Here is a 23,369-nt window from a genome sequence, read left to right on the forward strand (position 1 = left end):
CCAGGGAAGCTGATGATGCCACCTCTGGTTCTTTCACAACATCATTCTCAAGCTTTCCTATTCTCACAGTGCAATTTCTAAAGGCAGGAAATGGGTTCATTGGATCCCATATGGGAGGGATGATAGTGGAAAGGGATAAAATTAGCCCTATAGCAGGAGGTAGATTTTTCCCAGCCTGATATAGAAACAATTTTGCCTGGACTGATGGTAATTCAAATCCTAAACTTAAAACCTGAAAAGTGAGGATTTCATTGAGAACTAATTTTTCCCTTTATTCAAGAAGCCTATTGTTATCTTGATATTTACTCATAGAATAGCTCCTAATATAGTTCTCTGGAACAAGTCAGTTTGCCCCTTGGGACTCTTCAGCATAGCATAGCTATTGGTCCCCCTTGAGGCAGGGGACGGCACTTTCTGGCAGTGACATTATTGGTTGTAACTTCTTAAAATAAAACCATAAATGGCATCACAGTTATTAAAATATTGAAATAGTTAGCCAAATGTTCAGAACTGCAATTCAATCAACAAGTTATATTTTACACACACAGAATTTAGAAAAATCAAGTGTGATATTAAAAGGATAAAACTAAACAGAAGGAAATAAATTTCTACAAGAAATCAGAAATATTTACAGGGCATTTAAAGGGCAGAATAAGCTGCTTAGATCATAGAATTTACTTTTATTTTAAATAACTTTAGCTATCTTAGCTGTTAATACAACAAAAGCAGAAAGCGCAGACTGCCCTTTTTCCCACATTTAATCAGAAAATTGTATCTACAATATCTCATGCCCTTTGTCCTTCCCCAACCCATCCAAAAAAATTATTGCATTTTCCCCCAAACTGTACTTTTTTCTTTTTAAATCCCTTGCAAATGTACACATTTCAGCCTCTATTGCTGGAGGCATCTTGATTTAAACCATCTTAAAAAAAATGGAACGGGGAGGAGGAGGTGCAAAATACTTTCTTGAAGCCAACAGACATAGAATTGCTAGAAGCTGATTGTACACACAAGCTGCCTGGGGGTGGGATAGGCTTTACAGAAAGATGACAGCCTTTTGTAGTTTTTTTTTTTGTTTTTTTTTTGCTGAAGGGCACAGGGCTGTCAAGCCCTTCCTCCATAATGGGGTTAGAGTCAAATCCAGCTGAAATGGAGTTTCTTTCTCCCCTTGGAACTTTTCATCTTGGTTTTCCTCCAAAAGCCTTCATTCAGATAAGAAGCCAATGACTGATTATAAAAATAAGAACAATTAAATTTGGCTCAAAAAATCGATTGTCCAACTGTCCTTGCCGCATCGCTCTCTCAATATCCAAGGCCTTTACATAGCAAAAAACACCTCCCAATCCTCAGCATAAAGCAGACCCTTTTTTTTGCTCCAAATACTACGACCTGAAGAATGGCTGCAGATTGAGATATCAAAAATCTCAGAAAAATATATAATATATTTGTATATCTCTGTATGTCTATTATTTAAATTTCACATTCCTTTAAAAGTGGTTATTCAGTCAGTAGCTGCTGAAGGAGGCTCTTCTGCTGGGCCTGGGGGTTCTGCGGACCTGATGTAGGTTTTTGAGATCCCAGGGGCCCAGGCTGGTTCAGGTAAGGGTCCCCGCCTACTAGATTCACTGTACACTGGACGTCAGCGAACACCTGAACCTGCTGCACCTGCTGGAACACAAACAAAAGCTGTGTTGAGACAGAAGGCTCGGCCCCCCCGGCTCATGAGTGCGTACTACTTGAAGTGGGAACTCACTAGAGCATTCCTCTAGTCTGTAGTCACCACAGAGAAGAACTCTTCTGTCTTCTTGTCCTATAAAAAGAAAATTGCTGCACTCATTTTGCTCAGGGTTCTAGAAAGTTCACACTTTAAAATAAAACCAAAATTGGATTGGCCAAGCTGCCATCATTACTGCAAATGAACATAATTTGTAAAACTAGTGTCATAGGAAAAGCTCAGTTTCACAGACTGGGGACCAAGTGGTGGTTTGTTTTTTAATTTTTATTCTTTGGACAAATGATTTTAAAAGTGGACTTTACAAATAAATATACCAGGTATCTGCAAGTGGAGTTATTCTACTGTGTCAATGGATGGACAAAGGGCAGTATCTGCATTGACACACTATTATAAAGGAGAAACCACCTGGGTACGCATCAAAAGATCCACAGCACCAAAGGTAGTTGAGAGATCTGTTTTGTCTAAATACTTTCTCATTAGAAAGCAAGAATATGGGAAATATATTTCTTTCTTTGATATTTACTCAGATAAAAAATATATTTCTCTCCCCACTGCCCTGCACCATCATTTCCCCCACCCAGCATAGCAAATGACAGCTCTACTAGCATTCATGTTCTGCTAAAAAAAGAATTTCTAGTTAAACTGTTATTGTACTTTCTATCTGAAGAATAAACTAGTTATCCCTCTGATATGACTCAGTAATAATAATCAAAACATTATTGGGGATGCTATTCATATTGCCCACAAAGCTCGTTCACACAACCCTCTGCAAATTATCAAGCCAGAAATCTGTGATGAAACTCCTTGTAACTTTATACTTTTAAAATATGAAGTTTTATTGTAGACCAATGTATCATTATATCACATTAGGGATGTACTGGTGTGCTTAATATAATTCAGCACAGTCATTTATAGATAGTTTGTACTTTTAAGGCCCTTGTAAATTTTCCCTAAGTCTTTCCTATCTTTACTGAATAAAACTAATTTGCTTCAAACTCTAAGGAACATTCTCCTCAGATTCCCCAAATGACACTGGTAAACCTGCATCATCTCTATATCAGACTACTGCCTAGACTCCTATAATCCTCATCTACTTACTGCTCTGTTTTATCAGTGAGGTTTGTTCCAAAATCTATCTCAAAACTAAAATTATTAAATTATATCTTGGGCAAGGCTCATTGTCTCTTTCAAAGTCAAAGATCAATTGAAGCATCACTGGTAAGAATTATGCAACCTCCAGAACGATAGCCTTGCTTCGTTCTCATAGACTTTATTCCCCTCTAATTCATCTGGGGGGAAAAACCCTCTCAATTGTTCTAACCAGCCATTTGTATGTCCTCTCCATTCTTTAGAAATCTATTTTTTTTTCTTTCCCCAGATCTACTTCTATTTCTGTTTTAAATTCAGGGAAAACTTATCAAGCATCTCTGACAGACCTTTTGATGAAAAACTACTTAAATTTTTGACCTCAAGAAGCTTATAATCCTTAAGTGATAGGATTTGTGAATGGACAGAGATAATTATGACATCTGTTACATTCAGGTGGTGAGCAGAATGGCAAGGAAGAGCCAAGCAAGACTGAAGACATGTTGCTCTATTGTTCCAAAAATGAGACATGGTATGTAAAGAGGTCGAAAAGTGAAATAAAATTGAGAAACATTAAGTCATTAAGTCATTTGATTTAGAGCAGTGGTTCTCTAGCATTTTTGGTTTCAGTACCCCTTTTATATGTTTAAAAAATGAGGACTCCCTATAGAACTTTTGTTTATGTAGGCTTATAATACAGTAAATATCAATAGATATAAGTTTAAGATGTTTTTAGTATTATTAGGAAAATGGCTTTGACTTTGCAAAGCTCCTTCACGGGCCCCAGTCACACTTTGAGAAGTGCTGGGTTAGAATGCAAAATGTAGGAGAGCAGTAACAAATGCAGTTGGAGAGCTTTAAATGCTAAACAAGTGAATTTGTCTTTTATCCTATTGAGAGTGGAGAGATATTAAAATTGCTTTTAACAGGAGAATGTTATGGTCAGACTTGTGTTTTAGGAATACCATTTTGATACTTCTGTAAAAGATGGGCTGGGAAGGGAAAATCTAGTGGCAGTTACAACCTCTATTCCTCTACCCTGCAAACATGTGGCACCTTCTATAAGGATGAAAATACTGTCATTTTCTTGTCTTCATACTTATTCCCTCTTGTCTTTTCCATTCCCATTTTTACCACTTGAATTCAGGCTTATATCTTGACTTGTGCTAGGACTAATGAAGTAGCTTATGAAATGACCCCTCTTTATTTAGTTTTTCTGTTATTCCTTTCACTTCCTTACACAATTATTTTTTGTGGGCATAGGACTTAGAAGTCTAAACATGTCAACCAGTACATCTCCCTTTTCTCTAGCCTGTGTATGCCACACCCTATGCTTTAGCCAAATAACTTCACTGCCCCCAGGACAAGATTTTCAAATACCTTCCTTATTGCTTTCATATTCAGCATGTAGCACCTGCTTAGCTAACTCTCATGGGGTCCTTTAAAGACCAGCTCAGTTTGCACCTCTTTCATGAAGGTTCTGCTGACTGCCTCAGCTACTAGTAAGTTCTTTCTTCTCTAAACATTCATTTTCTGGCTCTTCAAGTTTTATAAATCTCATCTCCCCAATTAGATTGCAAGCAGGGCCTGGTTCCTGCACGGTTTTCTTCCCAGTGCTAGCTAAGTGTTCAACACAGAGGAGACAAACATTCTACTTAATCATATGAATAAACCACTATTTCTAGAAGTGTCTCCATTAAATACAAATAACAATGTGCTTCGTTACAAAAAGGACCAATTCAGAAATGTGGAGCTGGCCCACACAATAAGTGTCTTTGGTGAATCTTTACTTAAAAGTTTCTTACTGACCTGGGCACTGCCGTCTGATTCTGTTTTGAGAATGTCAGCTGATGACAGCTGATTGCAGTAAAGGCCTGTGTGTCTCAGTGCTGGATCATTTATCTGTTAAGGACAAATTCAAGAACAATCACAAGTATGGTGTTTAATTTAGAGATAATTCCATCACAAAGATCAATATTCTGAAGAAAATAAGAACATGGCGATTGATAATATCACACTTAAATGACAGCATACATTATTAAAAATGTAAAGGATTCCTTGTTTTTGAAGTTTACAAGGCCATTCTGAGTAAGGAGAAATAAAAGGGACTTCGAGGATCCACTACTTATTACAGGCCTGGGTTGTACATTAAACTGTATCTGGGGGTCTTATGCTCCAACTACTGCCAACAATGGGGCACACGTAATTTGTGGCTGAGGAAGAGATGGTTGAATAGTTATTAATTAATTCAATATATTTAAATTTTAAAACTATTGTACTCCAATTATATAAATATGCATATATATACCTATATATAAATAATTTTAACATCCTTTTAAAAAATTGTTTTACATTTCAAAGTCTTTCCCTCTTTCCCTTCCACTTCTCATTGAGAAGACAATTGATATAGATTACACATGTTCAGTCATGCAAAACAAATTAGTCATGTTGTAAAAGAAAACAGACAAAACACCCTAGAAAAATAGTTATACTTCAATTTGCATTCAAACTCCATCAGTTCTTTACCAGGAGATGGATAGCATTTTTATCATAAATTGTTCAGAATCATCTTGGATCGTTATAATTCAACTTAATGAAATTTATGGAGCACTAGAGATATTGAGATTAAAAATAATTCCTGCCCTCAAAGAGCTTTTATATTTTACTTGTACACCAGACAAATAAATAAATAAAAGGGATTTTAAAAAGGGAAAAATAAGGAAAGGCTTCATGAAGGTGACAAATGTGCAGTCTTGAAGAAAGGTATGGAATATAGAAGGAATTATATTCCAAGAATAAGGGAAAGCCTGTAAAAATACATGGAAAGAGAAAGTGGAATGTTAGGTTCAGGGAACACCTAGTAGTCCAGGATGGTTGAGATAGAGTTCATGAAAGGCAGTAATAGAAAAAAAAAGTTCGAAGATATGATGGCACCAGATGGCCTCAAATGCTAGGAGTGAATGGTATCTATTTAATCCTAGAGGCAACAGGGAGCCTCTGAGGATGTTCAGGCCTTAGATAGATTATCATGGAAGCTATGCTCAGGGGGAATAGATTGTAAAGGGAAGAAGCTATAAGCAGGAATATCAATTAATAGTCTATTAAATTGTACTAAATAGAAGTGATAAAGTGTTGAAACATAACAGTAGTCTTAAAGAATTTGTAGTATTAGAATTAAGAGTGCCAGCCAATTGATTGGATCTAGAAGAGGGAAGAAGTTAAAGTTGTTAAAGATGAATTGAAAGTTTATAACCAGAATAGTGGTAAAGATGGTGATATTCTTATTAGAAAGAGGGAGAAGTTTGAAAGGGTGGTGGTGAATTTAAGTATGAAAGATAACAATCAATTATGGGCATACTGAGTTTGATTTGACAATGGAAAATCCAAGTAGAGGAAAATAGCTTAATGTCTTTGACCTTCTTCTTAAACCCTAAATTCTCAGTCTTCTTTCCCCCATATCCTTTGGCACATCTCCATTTTCCCCTCTCCTGAGAATTTAGAGGATTCTAAGATTTGCCCAGCCTCAGGACCAGGCAATATAAAAATAATATGCACACATACTCATACACAGATATGTGGATATACACATATATATTATAATATACACAAATAATCATAGAAGCTTTCAGAAGAGACTTTAAGTTCATTGAGACTAACTCATACTGTTAGGCACCACTTCAATCAACCCAAAACTGAAAAAAGAAAAGACCTTTCTTATGGAACATCATTCAGGCATTGAACAACATAACTTTTCTTGAGTATGGGGAGGACTAAATTCCTTAGTATCACCATTCAAGTTAATTCACACTTAAACCAATTATAAACAATGATTTAAGTATTTTGTATAAATCTCATTGTATAATGTCTCATTCTCTAACAATATGAAACTTAGAGAGTATAGGGGCTTATTGAGAACCCCCCCCCAACATTACAAATATTTATTGGCACATAGCTTCTGACTATAGCACATGAAATAAAGGCTCAGGAATTCTTGTCCCAGGATCAAGTGAACTTGAAACTGTTAGGATTTTGCTAACTTATCTAACAGTATGTATTTTATTCATTTAAAAACATTGTTTTGAGGAGACTATAGGTTTCACTAGACTGCTAAGGGGCCTGAGATGGGAAAAGGCTAAGAACTCTAAATCTGATGATCACAAAGGCTCCCTGCCAAAATCTCAGTATATCAAAGGACACTCTTTTTAACGTGAGAGATCAAGAATGAACTAAAAATTTCAAGAATGTATATAAAAGTTCAAGTAGAGTTTAGATGAATCATGAAAGGGGAGACAGAATCCTAACAGGATTTATTACATGACTATTTGGTGACTTTAGAGTTCCATTAAAACCTTTGAGGGTTGATATCATGGTTTACAACCATTACATTTCAGAAAATGTTCTTGGATATTCATTCAGCTAAGTAAATATTGGGTTAGAAAGATCACTGGCCTTATATGTTATTATTTTACTGTGACTTTTAACCACATAAAAAGGGACAAAAGCAAAGGAGGTAGAAAAACAAAAAGTTCATAATTCCTGCACTAGCAGAAAATGATTATAGTAATCGGCTGTTTGATAAACCCAAAGAATCCAGCTATTGGGTTAAAACTCTCTCTCTGATAAAAACTGTTGGGAAAATTGCAAGTTAGTATGGCAGAAACTAGGATTAGACAAAAACCTCACACCCTATACACCAAGATAAGATCAAAATGGATACAGGATTTTGACAGAAAAAAAATTTATAATCAAACTAGGAGATCAAAGAATAGTTTACGTGTCTGATAAATGGAAAGGGAAGCAGTTTATGACCAAAGAAGAGATGGAGAACATTATTAAAAACAAACTAAATAATTTCAGTTACATTAAATTAAAAAGTTTTTACACAGACAAAACCACTGTAAGCAAGATCAAAAGAAATGTAGCAAATTGGGAAACAATTTTTACCTTGCCTGCATGGTGATCAACTGTGACTAAACTATTGATCCAAAACAATTCCAAGGAGTTCATGATAAAAAAAAAAATGCTACCCACCTCCAGAGAATAAACTGATAGTATCTGAGTGCAGATCAAAACAAATTATTTTTCACTTTTATTTCCATGGTGTTTTTTTTCCTCTTTTTTTTTTGAGGTGGAGAGTGGAGGAAGAAGGGTCTGTTTTCTATCACAACATGACTAATATTGCAATTTTTTTACATGATAATATATGCATACTCTATATCAAATTGGACGGATAGGTGAAGAGAAGGGAAAATTTGGGTCTCAAATTTTAAAAAAATTCATTTAAAAAATGAATATTAATATTTGGTTTCTCATATAATTAGGGAAATAAAGTATTCAAAAAGTATATAAGTACAGACCATACATTCACCGTCAAGAGTGCAAAATTACAAAAGCTATTTACTGTTGAAATACTAAGGAGAAAATAGAAATCTATTAGGGTGAAATTGTTTCTGGGAGCAAAAAGAAAAGAGTATGCTGTGTGTGTGTGTGTGTGTGTGTGTGTGTGTGTGTGTGTGACATTATGCTACTAACCTGATCGGAACACACTGTATTCATTCCTGGCATCTGCAATGAGCTCATCTGCATCTGGCCCATCATAGGATTCATGTTCTGGACATTGGTGTTTCCTCCTCCCATGGATACGGTGATGCTCATATTATTGTATACTCCTGGTTGGCCGGGTGTAGGCTGATTCTGACTGAACATGCTGTTAACTCAAAAACAGTCTGGATTACATACCTTGGGCCTAAAAGTTGTAATCATATACCTGGGTTCTGATTCTTAGCTGAAAGATGGAACTTCAAAAAAAAAAAAGAATTTCCTAATCTTGGCTTATGGGAAATAAACTAAAACATCCTACAACAGAATTTCTCTTTACATAGGAATATAATTCACATTCAATTTGAACTTCTTTATAGAGTTTAATAATCAGAATAAGGAATTCAAAATAAAGACAATAAAGAAAACATTACAGGAAAATATTAGTATAAAAACATTTAGAACAAATTTAAGAAAACAGACTAAAGGAATTAGCTTGAATAGGACAAAAGTTAAATTGAAATTACGCTAAAGCCTTAATAATATACATAAAATCAATAGCCCCAAATCAATTTGCTTCAATTCCATTCAATCCAATAAATTATTAAATATCTGTTATCTGTTAGTATTAAGTATCTGTTCTGTGCTAGGCAGGTACAAAAAGAAAAATATAATAATAATCCTTTTCCATTAAGGACCTTTCATTCTTCTGGTATGGAGGAATATAAGAGCAGAAGCAAATACAATGAGTAAAATAATAAAAATTAATAAAAAAAGAAGTTCTAATAGCTGGGTATTAAAGAGACACTGGGAGAGAAGCAGCAAACTAGTTGTCCTTTAAAGACAACTAGAATTATAAGACTTGAGGAATTATAATCTATATGCTATATAATGTGTGCACATATAAAATATACACTATATATAAAATTATATATATGCATATATACATATTTACATATATATGTGGAAAATAATATGACAAATTAATTGGAAAAAGTATGTGAAGGCACTGACATAAAAATAAGACTTAGAAAGCTAAAGAAAAATCAGATTGTGGAGTGCTTTAGATAGCAGACAGGATTATGGCATTTATACTAGTAGCAATGAAGAACAATTGAAGATTTCTGAGTTTATGAGTGACTTGAGATGACTGATGATGAGATCAGATTTGCACTTTAGAAATGATGATCTGATAACTGCCAAGGATGGAGTTGGGGATAGTAGAGACTAGAAGCAAAGAGATGAATTAGGAGAATGCAATAGTCCGGTAAGATTACTGAGTACCTGAAAAGCTAATGACTTTGGGTAAATGACTAACTCTCTATTTGCCTCAATTAATTCTCTAAAAATACTATAAGTTGCAGATCAGGAACTGATGTGGCATGGGTACCAATAATTTCAATGTTCTCTTCTTAAGACAGAACATACATCCATACCAATGTTAGGATTGTTATATCTATCTCCAAATGGGGTTAAGTGGCTTGCCCAAGGCCACACAGCTAGATAATTATTAAGTGTCTGAGAATGGATTTGAACCCAGGTACTCCTGACTCCAAGGCCAGTGCTTTATCCACTATGCCACCTAGCTCTTTTGGAACACTTTAGGGTACTTCTCAGCTGTAATAAAGATATTCAAAACATTAGGGACTTATACAGTTATATTAAAGGGACACTTGTATAACTTTTAACACAATTGGATATGAATGCAAGGCTGATTTTCATACTTTTGTGAGATGAAGTTACCAAGTTCTTACCTAAAAACTGCAGTTTACAAGGTTCCCCCATCCTAGGCTTTTGTTTAGCCTGCTTGATCAATTCAGGCTTTTATCTTTATTTCATTAATGATCTAAGATTCCTTTTTATTAATTTTTGAGTACTCAACCCTAAGGGTCACATTTCTGATAGCCTTTGACTTCCATTAGGAAACATAGTTTAAAAAAAAAATATATATATATATATATAAAATGATCAAGAGCATAAGATGAACTTAAAAGAAAACTTGAAAAGTCATGATATCATATTAAATTTTTTAAAAGTTAATAAAATCATAAATTTAGGTATAAAAATATCAAAAATCAGGAAAATACCATGCAAAGCCATGAAAAAAATGTGCAGTAGGACTAAAATATCTAGCATTTGGTAATTAGATTTATTTGGGGAAAAGGATTGTAACATTTTTAGATAAAAGGATCTAACTAGTTTTACATGAGTTGGTTTTAAATAAATTTACCTGCTATCATATCTCATTTGTCTGACTTTACTGGAGAATGAGGTGTTCTAAAAAATGAATATACCAAATAATTGAAGCTTTTCCTCTGAAATGCTACAGCTCTAAAAAGTTTTTCCCATTTTTATGGGAATCTTTTAAAATACATCATACTTTCCTGGTTTGTTAAAAAGAGAATGATGAACATGATATTTAACTTTTTTTCAAGGGCAATATAAAAAATTTCAATTATTTTCTTTTACAGTAATACTCTCTGGAGCTACTGATGGGAATAGGACCACCTTCCCTTACAACAAATGACCCTAAGGTTTCCATCATGCTATTTCCTGATGCTTCTCTCTTTTCAGGCATTACTTGTTCTTAAAAAGTCAAGTGACAAATAAATTGCTATAATAGATGCACTATAGATATATTGCATTTTGCATACCAGCATGCATACAATATGTGGAAATTTAATAAATCTAAAACCTTCTGAATGAACTGGAAATAATAATTATGTAGCCAGTAATTATCTTATACATATAAAACTAAACTTAGGATTATCCTAATAAAAATGAATATAAAGGTATAATTTTCAAATAAGGCAGAAGAATAATTCTATTTCTACTATTTTCGTTTTTTCTCTCCTCTCTTTTCATTTATCCCTATCCTCTTTCCAAACTACACTATTTAAAAAAGACATGATTAGGGTGATTGGGATTAATAAGCTGCATTTTAATGAAAGTAAACTTAGTTTTCGATTTTATTTTAGCTTCTAAAGTCATAACCTCATGTATTAAGGAATCACTTTTGCTACTTTTAATTCATATAAAAATTTTTAAAAGAATAAGTCAGAAAGTTACTAAGATTCAGCTTTTCCATAAAGAAAATTCCTTGAAAAGCAAAAAGTGTAGGAAAAGTACAGATAGCACCTCTACATACATTATATCCAGTGAAGTGTAACATGATAAAAAAACAAGATGACTAATTTCAATTATAAGGGAACTGTATGGGGTGGCTAGGTGGCATAGTGGATAAAGCACTGGACCTGGAGTCAGGAGTACCTGGGTTCAAATCTGGTCTCAGACACTTAATAATTATCTAGCTAATTAATTAGCTAGTCTTGGGCAAGCCACTTAACACCTTTTACCTTGCAAAAAAAAATAAGGGAAATGTAAAATTCAACATTCCTACTTAACAAATATATTGTTTGGGCCAACTTATTTTTTTAATGTTCTTAGCAGGGAATAATATAAAAATCAGTCCAGGAAGGTTAAATTTAGTATATAGGAACAGATTAGTTCTAAAGAACCTTATTTTGGATCCTAAGGGATATGTGTCAATTTACACCTGGAAAAGAAAACATCAGGAACTAATTTTGAACCTTCAATCTCTCTTGCTCAATTGTGCCCCTCTCTAGATGGCTATAACATTACTCAGAGCATCACAACCCCCAAAATGCCTCTTGATCCTTCTACTTCATCTAACCTATCATCTCATTCTTCTCTACTTCACTGATTGCCTTCTTGAAAAAAGTGGTCCACTTCCTTACCACAATCTTTTACCCTAACCTTTTACAATATGAATTTTACTCTTACTAATGAGCTTTTCCTTACTAAATCTAGAACTTTATTTCAGAAGAATAGAGAATAGAATGCTTTCTATTTTCTGAGACGTTCATTGGACACTGCTGACTTTTTTCCTCCTACTGCATATGCTCTATTCCTTTGACTTCAGAGATCCCATATGCTCCTGATTCTCTTCCTACCTCCTCCTGCCTTCTTCCATCTTCTTTGTTGTACTCTCACCAATCTCCCTGTCTGCTTAAAGTGGTCATTCTCTAAAGTACTGATGCTGCCCTTATTTTTTGTCTTTCCCCAATTCCTCAATTACCCCATACACACTCTTGGCTTATACACTAAGTAAAGGACAACTGAAGATGGTACATCATCACTCTTACTTGTTATTGCCAATTGCCCCTTGCTGCCAAGTCTTCATATCTGGTGACTGGTAGCCTGAAGAGGGTTGAGCTTGCTGCAGCATAGGACTTTGGGAAGGAGGAATCTGCAGAGACATCATAGGACTGCCAGGGCTGAGAGATGGAGTAAAATTAGGTTCACCTTGTTGGCCTAATCCTGAAAAATGGAGATAAAATTTTTTTTATTATAATCATACTAGGCTGAAAATCTATTTAATCTTTTAAAAATGTTGCTTGTGGGGGTGGCTAGGTAGCACAGTGGATAGAGCACCAGACCTGGATTCAGGAGTACCTGAGTTGAAATTCGGTCTCAGACACTTAATAATTACCTAGCTGTGTGGCAACCCCATTTCCTTTGCTAAAAAAACCTAAAAAAAATGTTGCTTGTGGGTGGCACTGTGGAGAGAGCACCGGTGCCAGAGTCAGGAGGACCTAAGTTCAAATCCAACCTCAGACATTTAATAATTAATTACCTAGTTTTGTGATCTTGAGCAAGTCAATTAACCCCACTGCCTTGTTATTAAAATTAAAAAAGTTGCTCAATTATATTATATATTTAAATTTTTTCTTAATATTTTATTTCTCCCCATTATATGTGTAAAACAATTTTTAATCTTTTTAGAAAAAATTTTTAATATAGTATGCAAAATGAGAATTGCAAAACAACTATGATCAGATATCCTACAAAGAAAACCTTTACTAAAGCCCTGGTCCAGTGGCTCAACCCTGGACTTTCAAGGTAGAACAAAAGCTATTCAGTTATATAAAACTTGAAAAGCTTTGAGTTATGTTAGCTTGTGTCATCCAAAGAATAACTAACTAATGGTCATAGGGTAATGGTTATGACTTCTACCAGTGAAGGGGAAACTGAAATCTAATGAACATTTATTAAGTGGCAACTATGTGATTCAAACAGAGTACATGGATGGTCTCTCTCTCTCTCACACACACACACACACACACACACACACACACACACACACAAACATATACACATGAATAAAAGCACACAAATTTAGTAAAGAGTATTTTCAGAGGGGAAGAAACTCATAGCTGGGAGTAGAGATAATAAAGTCCTTTTATAGCGCTTAATCTGAAATTTAAAAGAAATAGAGGTAGAGATCAAGAGACAGTACAATTCAGGCATGAGAGAAGCCTGTGCTCAAACAAGGATATAAGATCTTGATAGCATGTCATTTGAGAAGAACATCAAGGTCGATTTGCCTATATGAAAAAGAGTAATGTTTAAAAAGGCTGGAAAGAGAAGTTAGATCTTTAAATATCAAGTAGAGGACAACTTTGTATTTAATCCTAGAGATAATCAAAAAAACTAAAATTTACTGAGGAGGAAAAACATCCTTAGTAAAAAAAATCACTAGGGGGCAGCTAGGTGGCGCAGTGGATAAAGCACCAGCCCTGGAGTCAGGAGTACCTGGGTTCAAATCCAGTCTCAGACACTTAATAATTACTTAGCTGTGTGGCCTTGTGCAAGCCACTTAACCCCATTTGCCTTGCAAAAACCTAAAAAACAAAATCATTAGCAGCTATGTGGAGGAAATGACTGGAGAGAGCAGAGAGTTGAATCAGAGAGGCTTATATAATAAATCCAAGTGAGAGTTATAAGGGCCTGAATCAAATTGTGAGATTAGGCAAATAATCCCTTGTCTCTGTGGTGGTTGTGGAGAGAAGGGGATGGATATGAAAGTTTTGGGGTGGCTAGGTGGCACAGTAGATAGAGCACTGACCCTGGAGTCAGGAGGACCTGAGTTCAAATCTGGTCTCAGACACTTAATAATCACCTAGCTGTGTGGCCTTGGGCAAGCCACTTAACCCCATCTGCCTTGCAAAAATCTTAAAAAAAAAAAAAAGAACTGACAGGATTTGACAATTACTTAGATTTGTGTGGAAAGAGAGAGTGGAATAATCAAGGATGATTCTGAGGTTAACTTTGGAGGGAAAGGATAGGTTGTACCTTCAAGAAAAAGTGGGGAAGTTTGGAAGTATATTTGGAAGTTTGGAAGATTTTGGTAAATGATTGATTTGGATATGTTGAATTTGAGATGATTTTAGTACAATTGAAGTACAGATGCTATACAAAAAATTGGAGCACGTTATTAGTTCAAAAGAAAAACTAGGGCTGTATATAAATCTATGAGTAATTTGTGTGCAGAGATGATAGACAGTTTAACACTTGGGGGCTTATGATGTCAGTAGGAGAGAACATACAGAGAGAAGAGGTCCTCAAGACTGAATATTGAGGTCTCAAGACTGAATATTGAGGTACCCACAGGCAGGGTATGTGATATGTCTGATAAATCAGCAAACGAGACAGAAAAAAGTCAGATGACCTGGAAGAGAACCAAGAAAGACTGTCATAAAATCCCTGAGAAGAAAGCATAGTCAATAATGTTGAAAACTGCAGATATCAAGAAGGGTAAGAACTGAGGAAAAGTTATCACATTTGCATATTCAGAGAACACTGAACTTCAATCAACTTTAGTTGATTGATAAGCTCAGAAGCTATATTGTAAAGAGTTTAGAAATGAATGATAAAATGAAGCAGAGGCAATGAAAGCAGAGATTTTTCTAATGAGTTAAAATATGAAAAGGTGGAGAGAAATAGGATGACAGCTTGAGGCCTCAAGGTTCAAGAGATGGCTTTTATTTTTAGGTTTCTGCAAGGCTTGCCCAAGGCCACACAACTAGGTGATTATTAAGTGTCTGAGGCCAGATTAGAACTCAGGGACTCCTGACTCCAGGGCCAATACTCTATCCAATGTGCCACCTAGCCACCCCTAAGTGATGGCTTTTAAAGATCCCAGATTCTTTTTTTTTTTTTTTTTACAGAAAAGCATAATCTTTGAATCTAAAGAATTCAACAAGTAGAAGATTTAAGACAAAGCAGGACCAGGGACTGGAAAAGATGTCTAGAAGAGAAAACAAAGGGCAACTGCAGATTCTGTTACTAAGGAAGGAGAGGGAGGGTGTGAATTGGGGAACTGGGGGCATTTGGTCATTAGGAAAATGGGAAGAAAACATGGAGGAAGAGGGGTTTTGTTCCCTGTATGGTGCCCTAGTATTGCCAGGTAGGAGGGGGAAGTGGAGTGGGCATCTCACTCACCCCTGGTCATAGTGAACAAAAGGTGGCCCTCTTCCCCATAGCTCTCATAATAAGCAAAGTTTGTTTGAGTCCCTTCTTCCTGAAGAGGGTTGTAGCTGGTTCTCCTCAGGAGCCCCTGAAGGTTGGTATTTCCATCTCTCTCTCCCACTCTCCCTTCAAGGTCCCCCCAGGGCATTTTTCCAAGTTCATTCTCTGGAAATTTTTTTTTGCTAAATTCATATGTGCTGATCATGATGGCACAGGAGGGAGTTGTTTTGATGATCCATGGGAGGAAGCCTGCAAAGAGTTCTCTGGCCCCAGACTCAGCTTGAATTCTTCGGAGCAGCAGCCAGGTGGAGGGGGAACATGGAGATGTCACTCTCAAACCTCCCAGAGTTCCCAGCTCCATCTGATGCTGAGTTTTCACCACATCAAAAGGCAATGTCAGCACAGCAGCCACTGTTCTGGAGAAAGCTCCAGCCACAAAGCTGATACTGACTGAAGTCTGATCTTTGGCTTCCTAACTCAATAGTTAAACCAGTATAGGGCTGAAAAAGGCACATCCCTCAATGCAGTGCCACCCCAGCCAAGCCACAGAGAGTGACAGCCTCCCTGAGATACTGCTGCTCTGACGCAGGCCCCAAGTTCCCGGTAGGACAGATGCTGGGCCTGAAGTTTTGTTCTCACCAGCTCCAGGGGTCTGATCACAGTCACAGTGCCCAATTGGGCCATGGCTCCTTCCACCATGGGGGCACAGATGTCAGAAATCACAACTCGGCTGCATAAAAAACCCTTGAGCTGGTCATAGGTGGTAAAATAGATGGCGGTTGTGGGCACTGTCATCACTAGAGTTGCAGGAAGACCACTCCAAAGGGTCCTGGCCCCCTCATGCCGAGTGATTTTCACAAAGGCGTCCATGCTTCCTGTGAAGTAGGTGGGATGTTGATACCAGATGGCACAATGAAAACTATTATGACATAAATAGAGGGGCTCTAGAATGCCATTGCACTAAAGCATACACTTCCATTTAGTATAGGGGATGCTCCAGGATCCCTAGGATTGTGCCAGTCCACTGTCAGGAGAAGGGCACTGGGACTGTAGTCAAACCTTCAACACATCCAGCGGGGTCATGAAAATGGAGGTAACGAGGGCCCCTGTGCCAGATGCCACCATCTGCTGCAGGGGGCTGATGTCCCCAGGTGCCTTTTCTCCCATTATACCGCCTCTTGCTTCATGCCTGGAAGGACAGGGCAAGAAGTCCCAGGGGTGCCGGGGTCCTCTGGAGGCCATCTCGGTCCTCCCTGGCCTCGGGCCCATCACCTCAGAGGAACCTGGGTTCCCATTCCTCCCAGCTCTGGAGAAAGGTGGTGCATAACCGCAGAGCCTGGAACTGCCCCTTCCTCAGGGTCACCGGAAGTCCTCTAGATCCCAGATTCTTAAAAAACTTCACAGCAGATCTCCTTTTCAATCAGCTAGCTCTATGTACCCTTACAAAATTGTGTGATGTGTGTATTAAAAACAGACTTCTTCAATTGCCTGCATTGGACCCCTTTCTATTTTCAAGATTCTATTTTTAGTTTTAAGATTTTTACATCAAGACAAAGTTAAGTCTAAAAAGAATGTCATTCAGATCCTGAGCACAATGAAATCCAGGAGAGTAGATGCTTGAAAAAAAGTGAACTAAGTGAAATTAGTATCAATATACATAATACAAAATGGCAGATAAACTATCTGGATCCTTGATCATTGCTGTGTTATTCCTGGGGTTCTGGAGCTAGGAAACTTAGTGAGAAAGACAGAATGGGAATGGCTGACAGCAAGATAGTGTATGTGTTCTAGCCAGGGTGTATACCAGTATATGGTAACCATGAGCTGATCAGGTAAAGGCTTTGAAGAACCCCTTCAAGTAAATGTAGTGAGGTTAATCTGAGTAAGGGTTAATCATGGAACAGTAGAATAAACATCAGTGCTACAAGGGTCAGTCACTACAGGTCAACTAACCCAAACTCATTTTTCATAGAAGAGGAATGAATCTGAGGCCTAAGACGTGATGGGTAATTTGCAGAAGGTGACATGACTCTTCAAGGGAAGAAACTATTCCATTTTTGTTTTTTTAGGTTTTAGCAAGGCAAACAGGGTTAAGTGGCTTGCCCAAGGCCACACAGCTAGGTAATTATTAAGTGTCTGAGACTGGATTTGAACTCAGGTACTCCTGACTCTAGGGCCAGTGCTTTATCCACTACACCACCTAGCTGCCCCTCAACCCAATTTTTTAAATCTTTGTAATACCAGAGCCTTGGACAACAAGCAGGGATTTGAACCAGGATGTCCAATATCCAGAGTATAATACTCTTTCCACTATATGTCTTTCCTCAGAGTCATAAATATGACAATCAATTATTGGCAGCAATTTAAGAATCAATATCTGGTTATCAGTTTTGCCTGAGGAACACAAGAGTCCAGAGTTCAAAAACCACTAGAATGGGGCCACAGTTCATGTAACAAAGAAGGCTAGGTAAGGCACCAGCATAGTCCTAAAGTAATTAAATAATATGCTGAATTCATACACCTTCTATTTGGGAAAGTGTGAATGGAGTTTTGAACCTGAGAGATTGAGCAAATGGTTTTTGTGCATTGCAGATTAGCAGAACAATCCAAGGAAGAACTCCATTGAAGGGAGAAGGACTCACAGCTGGGAAACTGTAGAAAGGAGATGTGGTCCAATACTGGAATCATAGAAAGAATATAAATGCCAAAGTGTAACAGACAGCTATCTCAATAACCAGCAAGTAAATTTTTTGGAAACAAGATAAAGATGTAAATGTAAAGACAAAAAGCTGAATAGGAAAAGGTTTCAAAGTCAGGATGATCACTAATAACAGAAACTGAAGAGAAATTCCATGAGACAAACAGCTCAAGTATGTGAGGGGTTTAGGGGAGAGCCACAAAACGACTGCAAGCCTTGTGTTCCTCAACTGTGAAATGAGATCTATCTCTCTTCATTTTTTCAGTTTTTCTTTATTGGTTGTTACAAATTCTGTGAACCTAAGAAAATTAATCTCGACCAACTGATTCTGCCCAATTGGCTTGTGAAAAGCCTGGCAGGTTGTATCTCTTTGAAATCTTGATTGAATTCAGAAACAAATGTCCATTTTATTTTAAAGTAGGATTTTCCTAATTTTGCATAGTGAGATACTTTTGAAGATAAACTTAATGTTCTTAGCTGACAAAAAAACATTTACTAATCTCTTCCTATGTATGACATTATATAAGATATATAGACAATATAAAAATGATGAAACACCCCTTGATCTCAAATTGCTTAGAGTATGGAAGAGGAATAAGAGAAGTATAGAAATCACTAAAACATCAGGTCTGTCAATAAAAGGTAAAAACAGAAATAAAAACAACTTTACTACTTGTGTAGCAATCTTTTGGATAAAACACCCAGAAAAAGGGATATTTGTGTATAAGAATCATTCATGTAAATCACCTTTAGAATTAAAGAGCTATACTATGAATTCCGCAAAAAAGTAAATAAGCCCCAAAATATTTGAAAAGCCTCCCATTTACCAGCATAAGTAGATGACAGACATTTTCACAAATTGAAACAATCCCTATATAAACACCTGTATACACACACATATATGTGCATATATACATGTACACAGACACTTATAAATGCATATTTAGGGGTGTCATTTAGCAGGTTACCCTATACCAACAATCAATTCACCAGCACCTGGAACTTCATCAGATTCCCAAGGGAAGGGACTATATTTGATATTACTCTGAATATAATTCACAAACTAATCAAATTAAGAAGGATTACAGTATTTTTGCCAGAATCACTTTAAAAACAAAAAATTCAACATGGATTCAAAGAATTTACAGTGTTTTCTTTTCACAGATGCAAAGTACAATTCTGGGAGACAGTCTGGGAATGCTAATTATTCATGTATTTCTTGAGTAACTATTTATTAAATACATACTATATGCAAAACACTTATTTTCTTCAGCTCTATTCTGCAACACATGAACAGGAGTCCAGCAGCTATGTGGCCCAGTGAATACAGTCAGGAGGAATTTGAATTCAAATTCTGCCTCAGACACTTAATAACTACCTAGCTATGTGAATTTGGGCAAGTCACTTAACCCCATTGCCATGCAAAAAACAAAAACAAAAAAACAAAAAACCCCCACATGAATAGAAGTCAATTCAGTTGATTATGGCATTAACTTACAATTGGGTCTTGGCAAGGGAATAGGATTAGGGGTGGCAAGTGCAGAGGATAAAATTAGATCTGGTTCACCAAGGTCAAGAGAGGGAATGAAGGATAGTGCAGTTAGTGTAGATAACCTAGGAAAAGAACTAGAAGTTAGAGGCACTAGGGGCAATGGTGAAGATGAAGAGTGGGGGGGCAGCTAGGAGGTGCTGTGGATAAAGCACCAACCCTGGAGTCAGGAGTACCTGAGTTCAAATTCGACCCCAGACACTTAATAATAACCTAGCTGTGTGGCCTTGGGCAAGCCACTTATCCCATTGCCTTGCAAAAACTAAAAAACAACCAAGATGAAGAATAGGGTTAGAGGGAAAGAACAAGTTATAAAGATTATGATTAGATAAATTATTTTCAGAATTTACGAACATGAAAATAAAATACTTGTGAGAGATAGCATTCTATGACCACCTGTATGTAGCTGACATGAAGAAGAAGAGTAGTTCATGGGAAATGGGTAAATTAAGAAACTGGTAAGTTAGGGTGTAGGAGAGAATATCCATATATTTAATTAAGTGTCCTTATCTGAGGAGAAGAGTAGGAGGGGAGTGACATGGAGTAAACATTGAATTCAGGGAAGGAAGATGATTGTCATTAAAATGGGAGTAGTTTGCAGATAAAAGCTTTTAGAATTTTGAAAGGGTGATAAATATGAATCAAATAGGAACCTCAAAGGAGGGAAGATCATGGAGTGATGGTGGCTGAGGCAGAATCTTGGGGAGGCAAGGGGAAGTAAGGAGTATTTTGACTCCCCCATCATGAGCAGTGAGTAAGAAAGTCCAACCAGTACTAGAAAGCGTGGTCAGGAATGTGTTACTAGGATGGAATAAAATCTCATTAAGAAAATAAATCTATTAAAAAACCTAAGCTACCTTTATCAGTACCATTGTCATATGGTGGCAGCTACTGGAATTATAGACATAGAGGATCAAGATGAAATAACCACTCTAGGGAATTATCTTGCATATTTAAATAGTAAAGTGAATTTCTGAAAAGAAATGTAAATAAGAATGAGATGCTTAAGGTTAACTGTAGTAACACTAAGATCTTTTGTATGTAAAGGATCCTTTGAACTCTGTGGATCAATTTTCAGAGTAATATTTTTAAATGGTAAAATAAAATACATAAAATTATAAAGGAAAAAATAAGATTGAAACAAAATTATTAGAAATAAAAAAAAATCAAAGTTAATGAACCTTAGGTTTTATTAAAAACTTCTAAGACCAAGGAGTACCAATTTTTCTCTTTTGTGAAGATTCTTACAACTCCTCCCACCACAGCTCCAACAAAAATAAATTAGAAAAAAAAAGATTTTCATAAAATAGAGGAGGGGAGAGTAAAATTTTGTGTTCTGTTCAGAAGTATTAAAAAGAAGAGCTAATAGAAAAAATAGATTAAGCAAGGGGGAAAGCAGGGCCAATCTAGAGGAGACAGGATACAGAGACAAACAAATCAGTCCCAGGTGTATGGGGGTGGGGGTGGGGGTGGGGGTGGTGGTTGCAAGGCAGTGTGGTTAAGTGACTTTCCTAAGGTCACATCACTAGGTAATTAAGTATCTGAGGCTGAATTTGAACTCATGTCCTCCTGACTCCAGGGCCTGTGAATGATTCACTGTACCACCTAACGGCCCCCCAACAAATAACTTTCAAAGCTCTACAGTCTCCAATTTGTAACTCTATGATCTGTATAATCTTCTAACTTGATAAACAGTATTCTTTAACCTTTACCTAAGATTAACTCCTAAAAAGAACATGACAAATAATGCTGTGGATTTTTTTTTATAAGTCCCCTTAAATGAATATGAAAACAGAAAATTAATATAAAATGGGATAATCATGTATGCTTAAGATTATTTTACAAAAATATGTCCTTTATCTTCGAGGTAATAAATTCACCTTGACCAGAGGCTAAAAACAAAAACCCACAATTATTAGTATTTTTACTAGTTAAAAAAGATTTTCTAATCCCTCTGATGAAAATGAAATATGCTTGGTTATACAATAATTTTAACACAAAAAAGTAACTACATTTTGTTTTCTTTTAGACTTTAAAAACTTAGGTTTCTGCTTTTAAAACTAATATTAATGTTTACCCTCATACCTGATCCTGGATACTGGAAGACACTCTGCTGCATTTGAGGATTAATTCCAGTACCAAACTGTCCTCCAACATTCCCTGTCATACCTCGGTTGACCATAGTGTTGCGGCTGGCCAAAGATGCCTCAGGATTTGATGTTAGTTGTGAAAATGGGCTGGTGGAGGTTGGAGGAGTTCCTGGGTTTGTACCATAACTAGAAGGATAAGGGAATTGCTGTGGAGCACCCTGAGGAAGACGAGAAGTCCCCATTTGAACTGGGAGTCCAGATGAGGGAGGGAGGTTGTTCCCAAAACTTTGCTGTCTCATTAAAAGAGCTCTCTGTTGTTGTATTAGCTGCCTTTGTCGGTGCTGTTGACTATACAATTCTCGCTGTCGCTGTGCCAACATCTGGGCATTCAGGGGAGGCTGTAAAAGAAAATAAAATGTTAAAATTATTATAAACATCTACTATAAAAACATGGGGAAAAGGCTAGTGTCATTTTCTAGTAAATAATATTAATGATCATTATGTAAAGAAAATTAGAAAATAAATTTGTTAAAATAAGTCAGAAATATTAAAATGGGCTTTGAACATCATAGTTAAGTTGAAATTTCAAATAAAAAGATGTAATGATTTAACTGTCAAAAGCTGAGAAGAAATGTTAATCAGAATTATGACTTTGCTCATTAAAATTGTTTAAATATCTATTAAAAATTTTAAAACATTAAAAATTTAAAAATTAAAAATAAAAATTTTTTAAAATAGATTGTTTAACATCTATGAATAGACCTTTAATTTGCGAAAAAGAAATCCAGAAGACTGTTGATGAATTCTCTTTCACCTGAGTAAGACTACAAACTGAAAAAAAAATTTTAAGGGTATTTTGTTAGTTCTTTCTATATATTGAGAAATTTTGTTAAAAATTATGTTTTCAACAATAAAGGGTACACAGGAACAAACAACACCTCCTTGGGAATTAAATATGCTCTATATATTCCATGGGAGATCCTTTTCCTAGCTTTGTCATTTACCTTAGTTCATGTTCATTAGGGGTCAATCAGAGCTCCCAATTCAGTGCCTAACAAGATAATCACTTTTAGTGAATGAGATGAAGCAGGAAACTTCTAAAGAATAAGGAAAGCTATTCAGTAATTTAGTACATTTTTATAGCTCATTGTGGTAAAGTAAAACATTCAACAGCTCTGGAGTTGTAAGATCTGGTTTCAAATACCATTTCTGTTAATTAATTAAACCTGTGTGATCTTAGCCAAACTTAAGGCCAAAGGAACATAATGCTACAAGTTCTTTTGTTGTCAAAGCAACTTATTTTCACCCAGATTGACACTCTGCATCAGCAGAGGTAAAATT

The 23,369-nt window shown here is 36.2% G+C and overlaps 1 protein-coding gene and 1 pseudogene across 10 annotated transcripts in view; both read right to left on the bottom strand.

Annotated features, from left to right (window-relative positions):
* Positions 1 to 665: 665 nt before the first annotated feature.
* Positions 666 to 23,369, bottom strand: part of NCOA1 (nuclear receptor coactivator 1) — a 216,921-nt gene continuing 194,217 nt past the window's right edge. For 7 of the 10 annotated variants that reach the window (XM_074209970.1, XM_074209969.1, XM_074209972.1 and 4 more), the window contains 5 exons: positions 22,024 to 22,426; positions 12,526 to 12,700; positions 8,354 to 8,528; positions 4,631 to 4,723; positions 666 to 1,668 (listed from right to left, as the gene is read on the bottom strand). In XM_074209970.1, coding sequence (XP_074066071.1) covers positions 1,498 to 1,668; positions 4,631 to 4,723; positions 8,354 to 8,528; positions 12,526 to 12,700; positions 22,024 to 22,426 — 1,017 coding nt within the window. In that variant the 3' untranslated portion in view covers positions 666 to 1,497. Of the gene's footprint in view, positions 1,669 to 1,753; positions 1,811 to 4,630; positions 4,724 to 8,353; positions 8,529 to 12,525; positions 12,701 to 22,023; positions 22,427 to 23,369 lie in introns of all 10 variants that reach the window. The other 3 variants (XM_074209976.1, XM_074209975.1, XM_074209973.1) reach the window with 3 other exon arrangements.
* Positions 13,632 to 22,012, bottom strand: LOC141504597 (mitochondrial glutathione transporter SLC25A39 pseudogene; annotated as a pseudogene).

Source organism: Macrotis lagotis, chromosome 1 (genome assembly GCF_037893015.1).
Source record: "Macrotis lagotis isolate mMagLag1 chromosome 1, bilby.v1.9.chrom.fasta, whole genome shotgun sequence".
Lineage (NCBI taxonomy): Eukaryota > Metazoa > Chordata > Mammalia > Peramelemorphia > Peramelidae > Macrotis > Macrotis lagotis.